Consider the following 23,880-nt stretch of genomic DNA (forward strand, 5'->3'; position numbering starts at 1 on the left):
ACAGGAACTGTGGCTCTGTATCAGATGCTCCAAACACAAATACCTTTTACTGGAACACAAAGTCCTTGCGTTACAAAAAATGGTGCTGGCCTACCCCTTTACTGTTTTGTTAAATAAGCTTGGTTTTGGTTAATGCGATTAAAAATATTTAGAAATAAACAAATAAATTTGTCACAAAAAAGCTGAATGTAGTTCAAAGTGTTGTGCACATATGCAGTGTGGGTCTTTTTAGTATATAAGATTAATGAATTAAATGAACAAAAAAGTTCTGCTCCATTAACAACATCTTCCTTTTCTACTGAAATGAGCCACAGAAGGTCTGAGTGGTTCTCAATAGCGCTGTTTATTCACATGATTTTGTCTCTGTTTTCCAAGCTACATTTAACACTGGTGCTTAAGTTCAGAAGGTTTCAAACTATTAGAAGTAGATAAATCTCTGCCCAAAGATAAAGGCAATAGTACAACAAAACTACAAGAGAAGACAAAGCTTAACATCACAAACCATGTTTTTTTCTTATACCTTACAGTTACCACTACTGTTTTACCTCATACATTCATATCATACATTTACTATCATGTACAAGCTCACAAAAGTCTACAAAGGTTATTACTAAATTAGTAGAAATAACATTTGTAGCTTAACAGACACAGTATAATACAGAAATGGAATAGATGTTCTAAACAACAGCTCACTGTTACAAGACACTGAATAAAGCAGTCATCAAAAATCAAATGCAGGGTTACATCCTTATAGCTGAATACACCACCAAAGTGTGGTCGTCCTCTGTCACTCCAACACTGCCTTTCTGCAAAACACAGCAGTATATTTTGGTGAAAAACTCATGAGTTAATACTAATATTTCTAATAAGACATTAAATGTGGCTTCTAGGTGAAAAGCTTGAGTATTTAAATGTAATACTTTTATGGAAATGACTGAACGACTTCAAGACTGCAATGAGGTATTTTACTCTGTTCAGCTTGTTCCAATTTACTGTAGTGAAGTCATGGAATATTTGTTGGGCTCCAAAATGTCCTGAATCAGAACTAAAGAAATAAGTACAAACTACATCACAGTGCTTCTGCACTCTGTTGTTCAAATGTGGTGAGAAAAGCTCTAAAGTGTTTTGTGTTCCAGTGTCCGTTAAACCACCCAGACTGGTTGCCACATCATGCGTTTGTGGTCGTTTCGTTACAACAAAATGTTTGGCTTGCATTTGAAATGAACACCCTCCACACCCTCCACCACATGTACAGATGTATACGTAACTGTTTAATCAACAATTAATCTCATCATGCATTAAAACAATCCTCAAAGTGCTACAAAATAATGTAACCAGAGTACACTTCCACATATGAAACAGAACAACAGTGCACTGCTCAGTTATTGTATTGGAGCATTTTGGTTTTAGTGCAACTTAATGAAGCTTAGAAAAAGCCAAGAGCACATTATGCTAATATTGGGACACACATGATAGTGCTTTTACACATTTTCTCTGTGATATGATTAAAATTAGATAAATATGCTGTGATAATTACAACATAAACAACAAATTCACAACATTTATTTAACTCATATTCCACTCCACATGAAGATACTAATGTTCAGTTTGCAATGCAATAGAACATAAATGTTGCCATGCTTATAAAGCGCATATAATCACAGCACAGTGACTTCCAAATGGTTTAACTATTGAATCTGTAATGCTTATAAACTTACCTTAAGATCCTCCTCTGAATACTGAGATGTGCTTTTCACTTCAGTATAATTCAGCTTAACATACAGATAAACTGGACACAAAACACAGAATGATATATTACAGAAGTGAAGCAACCTGTATCACATACAAAACCACAAATAATGAAAAGCAAGTTTTTTCTAGAAAAACTAGAAAATGTATTTCTTGCCTTGTTGCTTTGACGTCTTTGTCCAGTACAGCACAAATAATACTGATAGAGCAACAATCAGTCCAGCAGATGTCAGAACAGCAGCCAGTGATTCGGGAAGTTCCTCACCTTTCTGACCTGAGATTGCAATTATCAGGTGGATCTGCATCAGTAGAGCATCAGAGGAGCTACTGAAGTTTGTGTAACCAACTCTGACTAGAATAATCGCCTTGAAATAGCAACAACAAACAAAATCAAAGTAATAATGATTTTATTACCTACCAGCTTTATAGCAGATGTTTGTAATGTTGAGCTGGGTTGCCTGTTTGCTAACTGGATTAGCAGCTACACAGCTGTAAGTAGAGTAGTTTGGGTTGGTTATATTTAGCGGAAGATAAAGACGTTCACTGGAATCTGAGCTACTGATGCTGGAGGTTCTCTCTTTCTCTTCATACCAGGACAAACTCACATCCTTCCCATTCTCCACAGAGCACAGAGGAGAACACGACTCTCTGAGACTCACTGAGCGCTTTTCAGAGTCATTTCTTATGACTGGCTTTGATACTGGAGCTGTGAAACAAAAGAAAAACAACAAAACAGATAAGAGACATTGAAAAGGTTGTATACAGCACTAGAACCACCAACAACAATACAAATATGCAAAAATACTATTAATTACAGTTCAAACATGTCAAATCACTGACATTTGTTTGTTTGGCCTGTTTGGCTGCCAAACTCAGGCAGGTTTCAGCACATCTCATATCTACTGTAGCTCATAAACAGCACATCTGAGCTGTGCGTTAAATCTCTATTAATTTTATACTGACTTATATCTGCATCTGATCAACTGTTTATGTATGAAATCACATCTTTCAGCATAACATACTCAGTATTGCATTAGGTGATGTATAAACGATAAATGTAGTATTGGTGGATCTTCCATATTATTCTAAAATATTAGGAAACAAAACACAAAAATGAGCCTATATAATAAACCATATAAAATCTATAAACCCTATATAAAATTTACTTTTTTGTCTGAATTTTTACTTTTTTGGTCTATTTGTTCTCTGAATTTGTCAGTAAAAAAAATTTACCTCTGGTCTTTTGGTCACATAGCATGACTGACAAAAAATAGAAACATGTAGATCTGACTGTGAATAAAAGTATAACTAATTAATGAAAAAAAATGGTAACACTTTATTTTGCTTCCACTGTAGATGCTCACTTGGTCTTTAAGGTTTAGGGACCCTTAAATGTTAAGAATTGTAAGCCTCAATATGATGTAGTGTTAAATACTGCTAAAATATGTTCTAAACCAAGCAAAAAACTTTATTCATGATAACAATAAACAAAATTCCTCTAACTTGTTGCCATAACTGTTGCGTCACATGGTTACTCTCTCGCCCTCTGAGTGAGGAAACGTGCGCTAAATATCTAATTTAGCTCAAATGTATCATTCAGCCTTTCCGACTACAGTGTGACATGACCCGAGAGAAACTTTTAACTGTTGTATTTTCCACAGAACAGCACAACCTCATGACATCATCACAGTGCGACAATCCTAGTACAGGTATTTTACATATTAATCATGTTTTTGATAATAAACAAAACCATTTAGTTTATACATCATATTTTAATAGTCTCTGACATTATTTTAAGCCATACATGTCTAACAGTCAGGCTTCCCTTTAACTAACATAAAACTAAATATCTATTAAATGCAACTGTAAATGTAACAGAATCAAGTAAATCTAACCCTAAACCTAAATCTAATCCCAACCTGAACTTTAACACCAAGTCTAAACCTAATATTAACCCTGACACTGCTGATAATCAATTCATTTTAACCAGACAATTTGCAAACAGTTTTAGTGTCTACAGATAATATAGAGGGGAAATCAAAATAAAGTATAGGGGAAAAATATTAAAATATAGAGGACAACCAGAATAAAAATGATTCAAATGTGTACTGTTATGAACTGTAATGTTCATCCAAGATTTAACTCTGCACAACATCTCATCACCCTAGACCCCATGTGTCAAACACAAGGTCCACGGACCAGATCAGGCCCACCACACAATCCTATCTGGCCCACAAAAGAATTTTCTATTAATATTAGCCCGTTTCACAAAGTGCTGCACTACAGTCTACCCAGCATGCACTGCAATGTAATGTGCTCCAACTCTCCTACCCCAACAACTGGAAATCGAGTCCAAGTCTTAATGAACTTGCAGCAAAGTATAGATGCAAGGTCTCTAGTTCAAGCAAATAGGTAGGTTTAAAAGACTGAGCACCTGGGGACATTTACATTTTGAATATTTCAAGTGTCCATGTAATAAGTCAAGTTCTGCTACAAGTGCCTGTATTCTACTGATGAAGTCTTTGCATATTTTTAAATAAACAAGAGCCAGTTTGGGTTACAGCACATCACTAATTAAAAATAAAATAAAAAATAGTTTTTTTTCTCTGGCCCACAGATTTGATAAGATTTTTAATATGACCCTTGTACTGGTTGAGTTTGACACCCCTGCCCTAAACCAACCAGAACAAATTCTGTAGAATATTTCTTTATCATGCTAAACTTTGCTGCCAGAAGTGAACTGGTTTATGACTGATGCAGTTCATACTGTTGGTCTTCAGTCTGAGCCCAGCTCTGCTTATTCATGTTCTGCCTTATTCTTCAGCAACTATAAAGATGGAAAATGTAATATTTACTCACCATAAACATTTAGACTGAAACTCCAGACTGACTGATGTCCAGTAATGATCTGTAGTTTATAAACTCCAGAATCTTCTCTGCTGATGTTTGTGATGGTTAAAGATCCACTGTTTCTGTTCAGCTGCAGTCTGTCTCTGAATCTCTCACTGGGATAGTCTGTATTAGTCTCCCCTTTAAACACCAGACTGATCACTATCTTTGTATCTAAATTCTCAGATCTATAAAACCACAGTATGTGAGCATCACTCTGAACTCCAGTTAATCCAGTATGGATGGTTACAGTGTTTCCCTCCAGCTCCTGCAGTCTGACAACCTCTTCTCCAGCTGAGCACAGCAGACCTGAAACAATGTAAGTAGATAATATTAGTCAATACACTCACATACACAAGACATTCAATATCAGTTCATTTCTGAAGCCACTATCTCAGATAATATCTCAGATAATGTCTAATGCCTGTATAATGCCTTTTCTAAATGCATTATACATGCATTACTTAATGTATTTTTATCTACATTTAGTACTGCCACACCAGGCTATTTGCTGTTATCTATTATTAAAAGTGCTCCATAGTGTAAAAAAAATCCAGCATTCAAGCTTTTGTTCAGTTCTGTGTACATATTCACTTCACATTCAAAATGTATACTACATTCACTGCATTATACTAAAACAGCATTCAAAACAAAATTCAACATCACACTTTTTTTTGCAAAGTCACATCAAGCATTACTTAATTATTACATACTGTGCATAGCAGAAAAGATTGAAATACAAATTGAATTTTGTGATTCCAAAGTTCCTCTTGTGGTTTATGAGAATTAATCTCAGAAGTTACAGACACTGTAACAGAGCTCACTCTTAAACTGAAGTCAGTAAACCTGCTATAGACTCAACTACTGACTCAGTAACTACACTTCAGTTCAGCTCTCATCTACCTGATCCTGCTATTCTATTCTTCATCCTTTCTTCATTCTAGACAACCACACTGATCTCACTACTGCTTAAAGCTACATCCAACACACTTTATATAGATTCATCACTGATATGACTGTATTTCACACTGATAGATCATCATCTAATACAGATGCACCTACTTTCAGTTCTGCTCTACTGTATAAAAACACATCAACACTCACAGTGACACTGTTTTCTATTAAACACAGAGCAGTAACAGTAAAGACGATCTCTATCAGTGTTCAGTCCGGACTGACCGCACTGTAAGTTCAGAGCTCCTCGTTTTCGTGGAATAGTTTGAGGAAAACAGACTTACAGTAAAGCAGGTGAAGCAGAGCTGGATGAATCCTGTATTCTGAGAACATCTTAACCAGCCATTCTAATCAACCAGCTTCATCAACTAACTCTTCAACTCCATCGTCAGTTTTCTTCTCAGCTTCATAGAAAACAAAAGAAAAACACACAGAGCTCATGTGCTCGCGCTGGGCTGGGCTAGGCTGGGCATGCCCATCATGCATTGCGTGAAAAGCTGTCATGGAGTTTAACTGACTGCTTCACAGCCTTTAAGTCAGCTGGATTTTTAAACGATGTTAGAGAAGATTTGAACTGATAACAAACAGCCAGTATTAAATGTAGATTTACCTTCAGCTGTCTCTTTTATAAAAGCACCGACATCACAGCTAAGTTACAGTGATGGGTTACAAATGATCTCCTGTAATCAAATTTATCTGTTTTATATCACAAGTTTATATTTTTATATTTATGATATTTATATTTATGATATGTGAAACTGTCTATCTTTGCAGTAAGTTAAGTAAACACGGCAAATAACATTATAATAAATACAAATAAAGTTATTTATAGAAGTTAGAAGAAAACAGAAGAACTCAGGTTTAGTTTTTGACTTCTAACTGAACTCCAGTCTTTGTATGGATTTATTAAATTCCATCATCACCTGATTTAATGTAATGAAGGACTGATCAGCTGAAGCAGGTATTGGATGGTAATTGTAAATACTGGACTTCCTGCAGAGATTTACAAATAGTTAAATAGTGATTACTTTAGTTAATCATTTTGTATTTATTTTAATGTTTGTGTATTTTTGAACAGATAAATGTTTACTATTGAGATAAATCTACATGTCATTCTCTCAGACCTTGAAAGGTCACAGTTCTGCCATATTTTCTGTGTAATATTGCTTTTTGCTTGCATCAGCTGATGTCATGCACACCCATACTGAGACTTCAGGCTACAGTGCTGTTGGCTTCTGTGTGGTGAATTATGGAGCAAAGTTCTGACAACAACAACAGCAACAACAACAACAACAACAACAACAACAATAATAATAATAATAATAACAATAATAATTTTTATATATAGAGTGCCTGTCATAGACATAAGCACATTTTACCATACATTTATGAAGAGTTATACAGTTATAAAGTAGCATACATAAATAAAACAGTAGGAGAAAGACATTAGTATCGTACATATATTTATACAAAAAAACAAAACATATACAAAGAACCATAAATAAGCAGAAAACAAATGAAATATTGAATGTTTTTGTTTTGATGTTTCAGCCTAATTCTCTTTCTTCACATTTATAAATCACAAACCTAAAACAGTAAACTCCTAAAACAATGGTTCTTCAAAGGTTCTTTAGTAAAGGGAATGTTTCTATTTAGAACCATGAGTTCTATATAGAATCATTTCATGCTTAAATGGTTCTTTGCATGGTGAAATAGTTCTTTAGATGGATTAAAAATAGGTTGTATATTGCTCTATGTAGAAAATATTTAAAAACAGTTCTTTATAGCACCAAAAAGGGTGCTTCTATTGTTATGATCAAGCTGGGAACTCTATAACCACTCCCACTGATGCTATATAAAACAATTTTCACCTTCTCCATCTATCTGGAGAACGATTCCACCATGCAAGGAACCGTTTAAACATGAAATGATTTGATATAGAATTTATGGTCCTAAATAGATCCATTCCTTTTGTTAAAGAACTTGTTTAATAGTGCATGAATGGCTGTGAGTGGTACAGCTGCTTGTATCTGTGGCTGCAGTTTTAGAGAGGAACCCTGAGGTTGTTTTCAGCATGTGTTCAGTTAAACTCAGTCAGTCATATTTCATGCTGAAGGCATTGCCTGAATACATTGGAAACTGTATAAACGAGAAGCTTTAACTGTTATTTCTTTTTCCCCACACTATCACGAGTTATATTCCGATACACACTGAAAAAGTAGAATCTACAAAATGTTTCCCTCAACTAATCACAATTAAAACAATCCTAGATGAGAATAGATCATCTCTAATGTATATCTGAAATATATCCTACTATACTTTAGCTATATTAGAACTTCACTTTCATTGTCCTGTTGTGAAAGTTTTAGATACACTGAGGCCTCATTTTAAGCTGAAACCCACCACTTCCGTTTGAATGTGTGAGTCTGGGGGGCTACTGAGTGCTGCCACCATGACTAAAGTGCACAAACCACAGACATAAAGTACTAAGCAAAAGTTAAAGACCATTTATTTATTTAATTTCCAGTCAAAACAAGTTATTATTTTTCAGGAGATAATTCTGAGGACATTAGATATAAGATGATTCCCTCGCATAATGAAGGAACCACTCAGAACCTGCAGCTCTTCATTTGTGTATTCAAATTTAAAGTCATAATTAGTGACTTATGATTGCGTTGTCATATGATTAGGGAGACGCCTACAACTGAACTACTGAACTAAAAATATACATATATGTAAAACCAAAGAATATACCGTACACTAGAGCAGCTCTGGTGAATTTCAGTGAAGTCTGCATTATACAGTCACATGCGTTATACATTATCACGTTTCTGTGATCTAATGAGCTGCTGCTCTGAGAACCATAATGGAAAATGAAAATGAAAATGAACATTGTGTGGTTTGTTTATTCATCCATCATCACTTATTTATCTGTTGTTCATGAAATGATCAGGTGAGTGAGCTAGAAAACCAATAGAGAAAAGGAAGTATATTCGGTGTGTAAACAAGAGATGCAATTACATGAAGCTACTCCCTAAAAATCATTCTGTAAATGAAACTAGTCTGGATTCTCTCAAAAGTGAAAATAAATGCAGCATTTGTATACTTATATTTGTTTCGATTTTACTGTCAAGTTTCTTATTTTTAAACTGCTGTCAGATATTCCACTTCTCTACTTTGTGGTCTGGCTGTTGTCGTCAGTTTCAGGGATGCACCACAAAGAACACAACAGACTCAGCAAGTGAAAAAAGCATAAATAAACACCTGAAAAGAGGTTTTCAGATTCTCTAACAAAAAGTGTCATGTTCTCAGAGGGTCGGTCGACTTGGGTACATGACAATGTGTGCTAAACCACACCCCCCCAATTTCACTCAACCACCCCCACATTCACTAAACCACACCCCCACATGCTACAACTGTATATTGCATGTTTATTGTAAAAGGGTCAAAAAGATAATTGTATATTTTGAAATAAAAGCGTTTTGAAAAAGGTTTAAGTAGTTTTTCTTTGTGTCTCAGTAAACACAACAGTGAATCATTATTTTCACATTCTGTCTTGCATGAAAAAGGGGAAAAACATTCACCATTAACAGTCCTCTAGACGTCCACACTGTTACTCACCTCCACATGATTCACATCACAGGCAGATTATGAATAAACATGAACATACAAAAACAACTTTGATCAAACATGATACTGAGGAGCCAGTAACTGACCTTACACTGTTTACTGATGTAATAATAGAACTATTCATTAAACATGTAAAGATATTCAGTGTGTTTATTTCTGTTTCTGGTTCAGCATCACTTGCTGCACTGTGTTCATCAAAACTCAGTCAGTTTTTACATTGTTCTGATTTTGATACTACTCATCTTGATCAATTGTGCACCACTGCAGTAGTGTTTAAGTAGATGGGACATTTTATAGAGTCCTAATGGGAAAGTCTGTTTACTTATGGGAACGCCACCAGTCAAACAAAATCAGATTATCTCTCTGAATGGGGAGAGAGCCACAAACCTGAAACTGAAACACACATTATGGTTTCAAAATATATTTTTCAATGGCAAAATCTGCATAACAGATTGACATTAATGTATATGTACATTATTTGAGCCAAACTAATCATGGGATTTTGGTCTTATTTGCCTGTCATTTTTGGGGGGTTGTTCTGGCTACATCTCTATAGTAAGGGGGACGTCCTGCTCACAGCTTTACCAGCAAGCTGATTTTTATTGAAGGACGGGACTTTCCCCACAAACAAATGCCACACTGACCACTTTAAGCCTTTCCATTCATTTAAAATTCACAATGTATTTGGCTTTTTGTTCTCTGGAGGAAGCACGTTATTTAAACCAGCTCAACAAAGAAAACTGACTTTAGGTCTGAAACAGTAAAGCCAGAATCAATGGAATTGGCCCAAGCAGTGAACAGGTCCAGTTTACTTCAAGGTTATTGCACCATGGTTTCAGTTCGGAATATTCCTGCCCTTCCGGCATTTATTTTCTTAGATAAGGTGTGTCTCTCTGAATGAACTGAATTCTGAGACCTTCTTTAGAATGTCCCTGTTATCTGTTCATCTTCTCAGTTCACTGTAATGCTTCCATCCAGACAAAGTTTAGTGCTGCTTCATTTTGAAAGAGCAAGTCAGAATAAGCCCAAATACTGTTTAATGCTCTCTTCAAATCTCATTAATTCCCTTATCAGGTAACTGCCCTAGTGAGTGAAATATAAGCTGTGAGCTGTTATGGATGTAACAACACATGGCATTAAAAATAGCTACAGGAAAAAAAGGAGAATGTTACAAATTTAATGTGAAAACAGTTTTATAAATATATATTCACTACAGTGGTGTGAAATACTGAGGACACTGGTTTAGTGAAAGTGTCAAGAAGCAGAAAATCTGTCTATAAAGACCACATTTACATACAAAGAAACACAGGCATGCTCTCGTGCAACTGTATTACTGAACAAAGCTCACTATTGTACAGATCAATGTCCTTCCCCAGATACAGAAACCCACAGACTCCATTATGAGTTTCAGAGCTGCATTAAGATACTGCACTGACTGTGCATGCAGAGGCACTGAGGGTCTAAATGCAGTTGAGACAAACCCATAAATCTTACAGTGATTAAAGCTCTCTGCTGTATTTATAGTGGCTGTTTTGGACAGGAGTGATTTTGCTTATTTTGCATATATATTGATTCTGATTGGTTTGAAGGTGGTTAGCTTGTATTCAATTTGAGCAGCCATTTTAATTTCCTAATCCTTGCATACTGCATAGAGGAGAAATATTAAAATGATTATTTTTCAAAAATTTGCCATAAGAGTGTTTGGGTTTGCTAACAAAATATGTATATGAACATAATAATTGTAAAATTCAGCATGCTGGTTTAGTTTATTTAGAGCAAAAGTTTGGAGTGTCTAGGTCTCTTTGTTTAGCTTCTAACAAACCACCACTGTATATACATTTTTATATGTATAAGTTTAGTTTATTAAAACAGTTTTAAGCAGATCACGTATTGTATATACACTATATACTCTGAACATCTCTGCTCAAACCAACACGATGAACACAAAAGCCATTACCAAAACATCAAGCTCAAAAGTATCTTAAAAGGATGAACCTGAATTGACAGTGTGTTTGTTTCCTTTTACACTTTCTCTTGATTTATTCACACATTACCCATGAGCCCCCCACCACTTCCCTTTTAGCTGTGATAAGTGAAATCATTGAATGTTTGAGTGCATTTAACAATAATATGAGCTCAAACAGTACTGTGAAAATAACAGAGACCACCATTCATTCATTTAATGTCCAGTCAAATTTGCTGTTGTTGATTTTCAGCATCAAAAATAAAAGAACAAAAATATTTAACAGAAAATTACACTGAAGTCTTAAAAAATATATACATTATCAATAATATCAACGTTTAGTGCACATGTGTCAGACTCTAGTCCTAATGGGTCAAAACACTGCAGATTTCAGCTCACTGCCTCATTAAACACACCTGATTCAGCTCATCAGATAATTAGTAAGGCCTTCATGAACTGAATTCAGAGCGTTAGATGAGGGTAAACGCTAATCTCTGCAGCACTTTGGCCTGGAAGATCCCCAGTTTGACATGTCTGGTTTACTGTGTCCACTCTTTGCTTTTACTACAGCTTCCATTCTTTTCAGGAGACTGAATTTCAGGGATAGTTTTCAACACCTCCAAAGCTCAGTCTTTGAAGTTGCTTGCATTTTCTGCTTATCACAATCCTGGTATTAAACACATTCAGTGATGTTGAGGTCTGGACTCTGGGGTGGTCAGTCCATTGTACTAAGAACATCAGCAGCTTTTTTGTTTGATCTGAAAATTGTTCTTGGTCTTTTTTCTAGGGATCTTCTTTTATCACTTATTTTCATTAGATGTTCCCCTTCCTCATGCAAGTGGATTATTCCAAGTAGATTATTATGTCTAATCTCCTCAGAAACATCTGAAAAATGACTAACTTTTCGTTTTTACTGGAAATTAAATAAATGTGGGGTGATCTGACTTTTACACTGTACATGTACCTGTACAGAATTATGGATGTGATTACTGAATTGTACCATATAAATTTCAAAACAGTTTAATGTTCTTTCTAATGAATAATAAGCTTTGACTTCAGCTGTCATTTGTTCACTCAGCCCTGGTTTATTATGAAAGAGAAGAAGTGTCTGGGGAGAGATTATCTTCTGCCCACACTGTGTTTATCCCTCATGATCCCCCCTGTTTATTATAGACCTGGTGGCCTGGCACACCCAAGGAGCTCTTCACACGAACATATCGCTGTTGTCAGAAGAAATCTTTTTCAGCTTTTGACATAATTCAGAAGTACATGTTGCCTTCTACATTGTGTGTAAATTTAATGAAGAATGGACCAAAAGAAATTACCCAGAATGACTTGGAAAAACATCTGGTTCCACTGACTCTAACAGTACAGTACATTTTTCCTTTTACTGTAAAGTTACCATTTTGGAGATAAGAAGTTTTCTTCCTGGATTATCTTGATAACCTGTACTGTAATTATATCATTCACATCACATACAGTAGGTAAATAGAGCAGTGCTGAAGATAAATATTTAACAAATACACACACAACTCTCCTACAGCATATCACTGCCTAATGAAAACAACACACAGTCTCTGACCCCAGTCACACAATAAGCATGACTACATGACTTCATTAACCGGTAAATATGAATGTGAAATATCTGCACAAAATGGGAACAGTGCCATCTGCTGACGCACTTTCAGTTACCAGAAAAGTTGAAGTGGGTATAGATGTGAGCCTGTATATCCTTTTAGAGAATTTAATAGCTGTATTATTCTATTATTCCTCCATCTAATAAAACCTTACAGTGCAGCTGATAAACTTGGTATTGCTGTTTCTGATTGTTTGGCTCATTTTAGCACTTCTGAAGAAGAAAATATGGAACAGTATAATCATATGTGATGTAACGAATATGTTGTTAAATAGATTATACAGTACCTTTTTTGTGGTGTATTTACAAGCCTACGATGGCCACCTAGGATCTTCAGAAAGACCTGCATGATGTCTTCAGTCCATTAGACCAGTCAACAGGGATATTCCACTTCTTGTTGGTCTGGGACAGTCTGTGGACTATGCGGCACACCAGAGGTGTCTAGTTTTATTCACAAAGGGCCAGTGTGGCTGCAGGTTTTAAACAAAGCAGGAGCACAAATTAACAACTCTACACAAGACTGAGACTAGTTGATTGAACAAGTAGAATCAGGTGAGCTCCTGATTGTTTGGAGTGAAGACCTGCAGCTTCACTGGCACTTTGCAGATTAGACTGGACACCCCTGTATTATCCTAAGTCAGCACCTCTGTGAACAAGCTCTGTCAAGAGCATGGCCGAGGTAGCATTTGCACTTTTATTAATTGAGATTTACCACCAACAGACTGACAGATTAATGAAATTCTTTCATAAAACCCATCAAACCATGATTCATAAGCTCACATACAAACATATAAGTTGATGATTTGATCCCTGATTACTTGTAGTCTGTAGGTGCCCAAGGTTTGCTCTGGAACAGGAACAGTAACAGTGGCTCTATATCAGACCTTGTACTGGAACATTAAGTCCTTGTACTGCAAATGGTGCTGACCTACTCCTTCACTTTTTTTGTTAAATAAGCCTGTTTTTGGGTAATATGATTAAAATATTTAGAAATAAATAAATAAATTTGTCACAAAAAATCAGAATGTAGTTCAAAGTGTTGTGCATATATGCAGTGTGGGTCTTTCTAGTATTTAAGATACTGATTGATTTAATTATGAATACTAAAACAGCTCACAGTGAAACATATTTTGAACAGCAGAGGGTGATGTTGTTGTTGGTGTGAAACTGTAAATGCATTAAATTCATTTGCTGACTGGCACAGCAGCCAAAACCCACAATACCAACAAGCTTTGTGCTGAACTAAATGAATTAAATGAACAAAAAAGTTCTGCTCCATTAACTACATCTTCCTTTTGTACTGAAATGAGCCACAGAAGATCTGAGTGGTTCTCAATAGCGCTGTTTATTCGCATGATTTTGTCTCTGTTTTCCAAGCTACATTTAACACTAGTGCATAAGTTCAGAAGGTTTCAAACTATTAGAAGTAGATAAATCTCTGCCCAAAGATAAAGGCAATAGTATAACAAAACTACAAGAGAAGACAAAGCTTAACATCACAAACCATGTATTTTTTTTCTTATACCTTACAGTTACCACTACTGTTTTACCTCATACATTCATATCATATATTGACTATCATGTACAAGCTCACAAATGTCTACACTGGTTATTACTAAATTAGTAGAAATGAAATGTTTTATAACATTTGTAGCTTAATAGACATAGTATGATACAGAAATGGAGTAGATGTTCTAAACAACAACTCACTGTTACAAGACACTGAATAAAGCAGTCATCAAAAATCAAATGCAGGGTTACATCCTTATAGCTGAATACACCACCAACAACAATTAAACAACAATTAATCTCATCATGCATTAAAACAATCCTCAAAGTGCTACAAAATAATGTAACCAGAGTACACTTCCACATATGAAACAGAACAACAGTGCACTGCTCAGTTATTGTATTGGAGCATTTTGGTTTTAGTGCAACTTAATGAAGCATAGAAAAAGCCAAGAGCACATTATGCTAATATTGGGACACACATGATAGTGTTTTTACACATTTTCTCTGTGATATCATTAAAAATAGATAAATATGCTGTGATAATTACAACATAAACAACCAATTCACAATTTTATTTTTATTTGTATTTAACTCATATTCCACTCCACATGAAGATACTAAAGTTCAGTTTGCAATGCAACAGAACATAAATGTTGCCATGCTTATAAAGTGTGTATAATCACAGCACAGTGACTTCAAAATGGTTTAACTATTGAATCTGCAATGCTTATAAACTTACCTTATAATCCTCCTCTGAATACTGAGATGTGCTTTTCACTTCAGTATAATTCAGCTTAACATACAGATAAACTGAATACAAAACACAAAATAATAAAATACAGAAGTGAAACAACCTGTACTACATACAAAACCACAAATAATGAAAAGCAACTGATGTAGAAAAACTGGAAAATGTATTTCTTGCCTTGTTGCTTTGACGTCTTTCTCCAGTACAGCACAAATAATACTGATAGAGCAACAATCAGTCCAGCAGATGTCAGAACAGCAGCCAGTGATTCGGGAAGTTCCTCAGCTTTCTGACCTGAGATTACAATTATCAGGTGGATCTGCATCAGTAGAGCATCAGAGGAGCTACTGAAGTTTGTGTAACCAACTCTGACAAGAATAATCGCCTTGAAATAGCAACAACAAACAAAATCAAAGTAATAATAATTTTATTACCTACCTGCTTTAATACAGACGTTTGTAATGTCGAGCTGGGTTGTCTGACTGCTAACTGGATTAGCAGCTACACAGGTGTAAGTAGAACAGTTTGGGTTGGTTATATTCAGAGGAAGATAAAGACGTTCACTGGAATCTGAGCTACTGATGCTGGAGATTCTCTCTTTCTCTTCATACCAGGACAAACTCACATCCTTCCCATTCTCCACAGAGCACAGAGGAGACCACGACTCTCTGAGACTCACTGAGCGCTTTTCAGCTTGATTTCTTATGACTGGCTTTGATACTGGAGCTATGAAACAAAAGAAAAACAAACAAAACAGATAAGAGACATTGAAAAGGTTATCTACAGCACTAGAACCACCAACAACAATACAAATATGCAAAAATATTATTAATTACAGTTCAAACATGTCAAATCACTGACATTTGTTTGTTTGGCCTGTTTGGCTGCTGTAGAGAAGATTCCATGTCTGATTTTATGCTGCAATTGTTGTTTGCCAAACTCAGGCAGGTTTCAGCACATCTGATATCTACTGTGGCTCATAAACAGCACATCTGAGCTGTGTGTTAAATCTCTATTCATTTTATACTGACATATCTGCATCTGATCAACTCCTGCTGTTTATGTATGAGATCACATCTTTTAGCATAATGAACTCATTGAACTAATTGTGTTAGGTGATGTAGAAACAGCAACAGATATATAGTACTGGTAGATCTTCTATATTATTTTATAATATTTGGAAACAAAACACAAAAATGAGTCTATATAATAAACCATATAAAAATATATAAACCCTATACAAAATTTACTTTTTTGTCTGAATTTTTACATTTTGGTCTATATATTCTCTGAATTTGTCAGTAAAAAAAAGCATAACTTTCTCAATCATATTTACCTCTGGTCTTTTGGTCACATAGCATGACTGACAAAAAATAGAAACATGTAGATCTGACTGTGAATAAAAGTATAACTAATTAATGAAAAAAACTGGTAACACTTTATGTTGCATCCACTGTAGATGCTCACTTGGTCTTTAAGGTTTAGGGAACCTTAAATGTTAAGAATTGTAAGCCTTAATATGATGTAGTGTTAAATACTGCTAAAATATGTTCTAAACCAAGCAAAAAACTTTATTCATGATAACAATAAACAAAATTCCTTTACTAACAGGTTGCCATAACTGTTGCGTCACACGGTTACTCTCTCTCGCCCTCTGAGTGAGGAAAAGCTAAATATCTCATTTAATTCAAATGTATCATTTCTTTCCGACTTTAGCTACAGTGTGACATTACCTGAGAGAAACTTTTAACTGTTGTATTTTCCACAGAACAGCACAACCTCATGACATCATCACAGTGCGACAATCCTAGTACAGGTATTTTGCATATTAATCATGTTTTTGATAATAAACAAAACCTTTCCATTTGGTTTATACATCATATTTTAATGGTCTCTGACATTATTTTAAGCCATATATGTCTAACAGTCAGGCTTCCCTTTAACTAACATAAAACTAAATATCTATTAAATGCAACTGTAAATGTAACAGAATCAGGTAAATCTATCCCCAACCTGAACTTCAACACCAAGCCTAAACCTAATATTAACCCTGACACTGCTGATAATCAATTCATTTTAACCAGTTTTGGTTATTTGCAAACAATTTGAGTGTCTACAGATAATATAGAGGGGAAATCAAAATAAAGTATAGGGGAAAAATATTAAAATATAGAGGACAACCAGAATAAAAATGATTCAAATGTGTACTGTTATGAACTGTAATGTTCATCCAAGATTTAATTCTGCACATAATCTCATCACCCTAGACCCCATGTGTCAAACACAAGGCCCACGGGTCAGATCAGGCCCGCCACACGATCCTATCCGGCCCGCAAAAGAATTTTCTATTAATATTAACCCGTTTCACAATGTGCTGCACTACAGTCCCCAGCATGTACTGTAATGTGATGTGCTCCAACTCTCCTACCCCAACAACAGTCTATGGGACAGCAGTTACACCTCAATTCTACACATTTCTGTGCAGTTCCACACTAGTAATATCACCAAAATGCATTTCAGCTGCAGTTCCACCACCGGAAATTGAGTCCAAGTCTTAATAAACTTGCAGCAAAGTACAGATGCAAGGTCTCTAGTTCAAGCAGGTCAACAGGTAGGTTTAAAAGACTGAGCACCTGGGGACATTTAAATTTTGAATATTTCAGTGCCCATGTAATAAGTCAAGTTCTACTACAAGTGCCTGTATTCTAATGTTGAAGTCTTTGCATATTTTTGAATAAAGAAGAACCAGTTTGGGTTACGGCACAACATTAATTAAAAACAAAATAAAAATATTTTGTTTTCTCTGGCCCACAGATTTGATAAGATTTCTAATATGGCCCTTGTACTGGTTGAGTTTGACACCCCTGCCCTAAACCAACCAGAACAAATTCTGTAGAATATTTCTTTATCATACTAATCTTTGTTGTTGGAAGTGACCTGGTTTATGACTAATTCAGTTCATACTGTTGGTCTTCAGCCTGAGCCCAGTTCTGCTTATTCATGTTCTGCCTTATTCTTCAGCAACTATAAAAATGAAAAATGTAATATTTACTTACCATAAATATTAACACTGAAACTCCAGACTGACTGATGTCCGGTAATGATCTGTAGTTTATAAACGCCAGAATCTTCTCTGCTGATGTTTGTGATGGTTAAAGATCCACTGTTTCTGTTCAGCTGCAGTCTGTCTCTGAATCTCTCACTGGGATAGTCTGTATTAGTCTCCCCTTTAAACACCAGACTGTTCACTATCTTTATTTCTACATTCTCGGATCTATAGAGCCACAGTATCTGAGCATCACTCTGATCTCCAGTTAATCCAGTATGGATGGTTACAGTGTTTCCTTCCAGCTCCTGCAGTCTGACAACCTCTTCTCCAGCTGAGCACAGCAGACCTGAAACAATGTAAGTAGATAATATTAGTCTATATAATAATATAACAATGCCTAATGCCTGTATAATGCTTTTTCTAAATGCATTATACCTGCATTACTAAATGTAATTTTATCTACATTTAGTACTGCCACCAGGCTATTTGCTGTTATCTATGATAAAAAGTGTTCCATTGTGTAAAAAAAAATCCAGCATTCAAGCTTTTGTTCAATTTTGTGCACATATTCACTTCATGTTCAAAATGTATACTACATTCACTGCATTATACTTAAACAGCATTCAAAACAAAATTCAACATCGCATTTTTTATTTGCAAAGTCACATCAAGCATTACTTAATTATTATATACTGTGCATAGCAGAAAAGATTGAAATACAAATTGAATTTTGTGGTTCCTCTTGTGGTTTATGAGAACATCTCAGAAGTTACAGACACTGTAATAGAGCTCACTCTTAAACTGAAGTCAGTAAAGCTGCTATAGACTCAACTGACTCAGTAACTACACTTCAGTTCAGCTCTCATCTACCTGATCCTGCTATTCTATTCTTCATCCTTTCTTCATTCTAGACAAACACACCGAGCTCACTACTGGTTAAAGCATCCAACACACTTTATATACAGATCTAATCACTGATATGACTGTATTTCACACAGATAGATCATCATCTAATACAGATACACCTACTTTCAGTTCTGCTCTACTGTATAAAACACATCAACACTCACAGTGACTCTGTTTTCTATTAAACACAGAGCAGTAACAGTAAAGACGATCTCTATCAGTGTTCAGTCCGGACTGACCGCACTGTAAGTTCAGAGTTCCTCATTTTCCTGGAATAGTTTGAGGAAAACAGACTTACAGTAAAGCAGGTGAAGCAGAGCTGGATGAATCCTGTATTCTGAGAACATCTTAACCAGCCATTCTAATCAACCAGCTTCATCAACTAACTCTTCAACTCCATCGTCAGTTTTCACAAACAAAAGACAAACACAGCTGATGTGCTTGTGCTGCGCTGGGCTGGGCTAGACTGAGGACACCCATCTTGCATTGCGTCGTCAACAGCTGTCCGTTTCACCATCTTAGACTCAACTGGAATTCTAACAATATAAGTTAAGACTAGTTTTTTAATTGACAATAAACAGCCAACATTAAATACGGGTTCAGGTCCAGCTGCCTGTTTTTATACTGAAAGCACTGACAGTACAGCTAGAGAACAGTGAGGAGTTACAGATTAGTAATTAAATATAGCTTTGTACTGAGTTTATTTTTCATATTTATCAGAATACAATGCATTACATTTTTCTAATTGCACAGTAAACGCTCTTAATTCCATGTATACATTGTTTTAAACTCTTTATCCTCATTGGACATTGTGCTCTTGCCAGTAAAAACACTAAGTAACATTAGAACAAATACAAATAAAGTTATTGAAATATTGGTTAGAAGAACACAGGTTTGGTTCCTGACTTCTCACTGAACTCCAGTCATTGTATGGATTTGTTAAATTCCATCATCATCACCTGATTTAATGAAATGAAGGATTGATCAGCTGAAGCAGGTATCGGATGGTAACTGTAAATACTGGACTTCCTTCAGGAGAGATTTATGAATAGTTAATTTAACACACTGTGTTCACTTTAGTTAATTAATTATGTATTTATCATACTGTTAATGTATTTTTTAATTAATTCACAATTAAAGTGACTGAAGATAATCTCTAATCTCTAATATATCCTGAAGAACTTCAGTTTCATTGTCCTGATTAAAAGGTTTTACATACACTGAGGCCTCATTTTAAGCTGAAACCCATGACTTCCGTTTTAATGTGTGAGTCTGGGGGGCCGCTAACTGCTGCCACTGTGACTAAAGGGCACCAACCACAGACATAAAGTACTGTACAAAAGTAAAAGACCACCCTTCATTTATTTAAGTTCCAGTCAAAACAACCATTAAGTACGTTATTTTTATTTCAGGAGATTTCCAAAACTGTTCAAAAAGGTCTTTTTATAAGGCCTTGTGGACCACCAAAACTGTGCCCATCAAATAAACAGCACATAAAGCTTTCATCTTTGAGAGAGAGGAGAAAATCAAGTTCCACTCATTCTTAAAAAAAACAAGTAACTGTCAACACTGAGTCTGAAAGGATGTGTAGCTGTTAAGAAGTCATTACTGAGAAAAGGAAATAGACAATATGGCATGTGAGAGTTGGGAACTGCTAAAGTATATTTATATGTAATTTCATCATGCTGTTTAGTTTATTACAGCAAAAGTTTGAGGTGTGTAGGCCTCCTTGCTTTCCTCTAACAAACCATCACTGCTTCCTCCCACACTTGTGTGGCTCTCTGTGTGTGTGCGTGTGTTAAATTTTATTTCAAAAAACAGTTTTAAGCAGATCACTTATCTTCATGTCCTCTGTTCTATTCCTTACTTTGAACTTCTCTGCTCAAAGGAGCATCATGATGAACACAAGAGCCCTTACAATTGACCTCAGAATTGACAATATGTCTGTTTCCTTTCACACTTTCTCTTAATGTATTCACATGTTACCCACAAGTCCCCCCACCACTCCCCTTTCATCTGCGATATGTGAGACTCTCTCTGCTACTCTGCATATGAGCAGACAGCAGGTCACTGTTCAGCCTGAGTGCTGCTGCCTTCAGTTGGTTTCATTGTTCGAGTACAGCAGTATGTGCTCCATGTATTTACCCAAATATAGAGCATTGTTTGGATTCACTGCAGCTTTGCTTTCTTTGTTTTTTTTGTTTGTTTACTATCACCATTATAATATCACATCTTTGCTATGAGCTACAGAATTACTGCATGAGTTTGTTCTAGGAGTATTAAAATGTGTTAAAAATAAATGAATGAAATGAACAGAATGAATGCACAGAAGGTTCGGGTGGTTCTCAATGGTGCTGTTTATTTTCATGATTTTGTCTGTCTTAACTGACTTTAACGTCGCTGGTCTAAATAAATAATAAAGATGTGCAGATGTTAGTGCTTGAGTTAAGAGAGTTTAAGTAGATACATCTCTGACAGACTTTTTGCAGGTTCACAGAGGTCTGTGAAACAGTAGTAGAGGTCTTACATTTACTATCATTTACAGGATCACAAAGTTTACACTGCTTGTCTTTCTATTCAGAAACTCATCATGGATACAGCACAAGTACAGAAATGGAATAAATGGTCTAAACAACAGGTCACTGTTACAAGTTAGTGAATAAAGCAGTCAACAAAAAACATTTAAAAATGTATCAATGAATAAACTGATGAGTTACATCCTTTTAGCTGAATACACCACCAATGTGCACTGGTCTTCTGTCACTCCAACACTGCCTTTCTGTAAAACACAGTGGCGTATTTTAGTAGTCTTTTAAGAGTTTTTGAGGCAATAAGCATTCTTGTTCCTAAATCTAGATGTATTTCGCTGTCTTAATTACATTCCATAAGCTTGTTATTAATGTCAGCACTTATTAACCCCTTAAAATTGTAGGCTTATTAAATATTAAGGCTTATTATTGAGTAAATACAGAGCTGAGTTATTCTTAGGATGTAGAAGTGTGTAATAAAACGTTGTCTACATGCCTACGATTTTCAATACAATAAAAAAACAGTGCATTTGATCATGTTCTATTTGTAGAACTGATTATTTAAAATTTTGCTATTTTGTATATCTTGCATATAAGAAAAATGTAAATAAAAACAGACAGCAATAATTTGCAAATATTTTTAACCTGTATTCAATTGAAAACAATATAAAGACAAGATATTTAATTTTCTTTATTACTTTTTGTTTAAATATTTAAATATGTTTTTGTTTAAATTTGATGGCAGCAACATGTACCAAAAAAGTTGGGAGAGGGGCATGTTTACTACTATTTTACATCACCTTTCCTGTTAACAATGTTCAGTAATCTTTTGGGAAGTGAGGACACATTGTTGTAGTGGAATTTGTTTGCAAAGTGGTGACTAAGCCTCTCATGAAACCTCCTTTTACACCCAGTCATGATAACTTCCCAGTCTTACATTGACCCTATTCCATTTTTTGGAATGTGATGCAGGCATATGGAAATTGGTGTATATTTACAAAAATAATAAACAATAGCAATAAAGTTGATAATGTAAAATATTAAATATCTCTTCTTTTTTCTGTTGTCAATGAAATATCTGTACTGAGGTCATGGAATATTTGTTGAGCTCTACTTTAAAATGTCTAGAAGCAGAACCCTAAAAAATAAAAACAAACTGCATCACAGCGCAACTACAATCTGTTGTTCAAATGTAGAGAAAAAAAAGATCTAAAGAGGTTTATTTTCCAGTGACTGTTTAACCATCCAGACTGGTTGCCACATCATGCCTTTGTGGCCGCTTCACTACAGCGAAACGTCTGGCTAGTATTTTAAATGGTTGCCCTCAACCACACATGTAGACATATTCAGAACTGTTTAATCAAAAAAATTGATCTCATTATGTATTTAAACAATGCAAAAAGTGCTACAAAGTAGTGTAACTAGAGTACACTTCCACATATGAAAAAGAACAACAGTGCATCGTTCAAATACTAGTGCATTTTGGTATTAGTGCAACTTAATGTAGTATAGAGAAAGCCAAGAGCACATTATGCTAACACTGGTATACACATGATAATGCTTTACAGCTTTTCTCTGCGAAATCAGTCAGAATAAATAAATATGATAATTTCAACATGAACAACAACTTTACTACATTTACTTAACTCAAACTTCATTCCAACAAAAGACACTAAATGTTCAGGTTGCAGTGCAGTAGAAGAACATGAATATTTCCATTCTCATAAAGTGTGTATAATCACAGCACAGTAACTTCAATAAGGTTTAACTATTAAATCTGTAATGTATATAAACTTACCTTATGAGATTCCTGTGAATACTGAGATGTGCTTTTCACTTCAGCATAATTCAGCTTAACATACTGATAAACTAGACACAAAAAAAACAGAATAATATATTACAGAGGTGCAGCAAACTGTATCACGAACAAAACCACAAATAATGAAAGGCAGTTGGTGTAGCAAATCGAGAAGATGCATTTCTTGCCTTGTTGTTTTGTCTTCTTTTTCCAGAACCACACACTTAATATTGACAGAGCAGCAATCAGTCCAGCTGGTGTCAGAACAGCAGCCAATGATTTGGAGGGATCTCTCTTAACATTCTGACCTGAGACTGTTAAACAATATCTGCTGCAGTTACTTAGTGAAATGTGTAAAAATTGCAATTATGCTAACTTGCTTTGCAAGATAGCAAAAGACAAACATTTCTGTGTTAATCCTCATTAATTAGCAGGTGTATCTGCATCAGCCGAGCATCAAAGGGACTAATGAAGTTTTCTTAGTTGCTTCTTTGTGTAACCAACTCTGACTAAAATAC

The 23,880-nt window shown here is 35.3% G+C and overlaps 2 protein-coding genes across 2 annotated transcripts; both read right to left on the bottom strand.

The window, feature by feature from the left end:
• Positions 1–345: 345 nt before the first annotated feature.
• LOC118803762 (CD48 antigen-like) lies at positions 346–6,064 on the bottom strand. Its single transcript, XM_036564249.1, has 6 exons — positions 5,877–6,064; positions 4,609–4,947; positions 2,168–2,455; positions 1,907–2,023; positions 1,719–1,789; positions 346–806 (listed from the first exon to the last, which is right to left on the bottom strand). The coding sequence occupies exons 1-6, from the start codon at positions 5,923–5,925 to the stop codon at positions 741–743; spliced, it is 930 nt and encodes a 309-aa protein (XP_036420142.1). The 5' UTR covers positions 5,926–6,064; the 3' UTR covers positions 346–740.
• Positions 6,065–12,333: 6,269 nt separating this feature from the next.
• Positions 12,334–19,446, bottom strand: LOC118803745 (CD48 antigen-like). Its single transcript, XM_036564235.1, has 6 exons — positions 19,335–19,446; positions 18,138–18,476; positions 15,520–15,861; positions 15,259–15,375; positions 15,073–15,143; positions 12,334–12,405 (listed from the first exon to the last, which is right to left on the bottom strand). Exons 1-6 carry the CDS (start codon positions 19,381–19,383, stop codon positions 12,334–12,336), a joined length of 990 nt encoding a protein of 329 aa, XP_036420128.1. The 5' UTR covers positions 19,384–19,446.
• Between the last annotated feature and the right edge of the window lie 4,434 nt (positions 19,447–23,880).

Source organism: Colossoma macropomum, unplaced genomic scaffold, assembly GCF_904425465.1.
Source record: "Colossoma macropomum unplaced genomic scaffold, Colossoma_macropomum, whole genome shotgun sequence".
NCBI classification, from domain to species: Eukaryota; Metazoa; Chordata; class Actinopteri; order Characiformes; family Serrasalmidae; genus Colossoma; species Colossoma macropomum.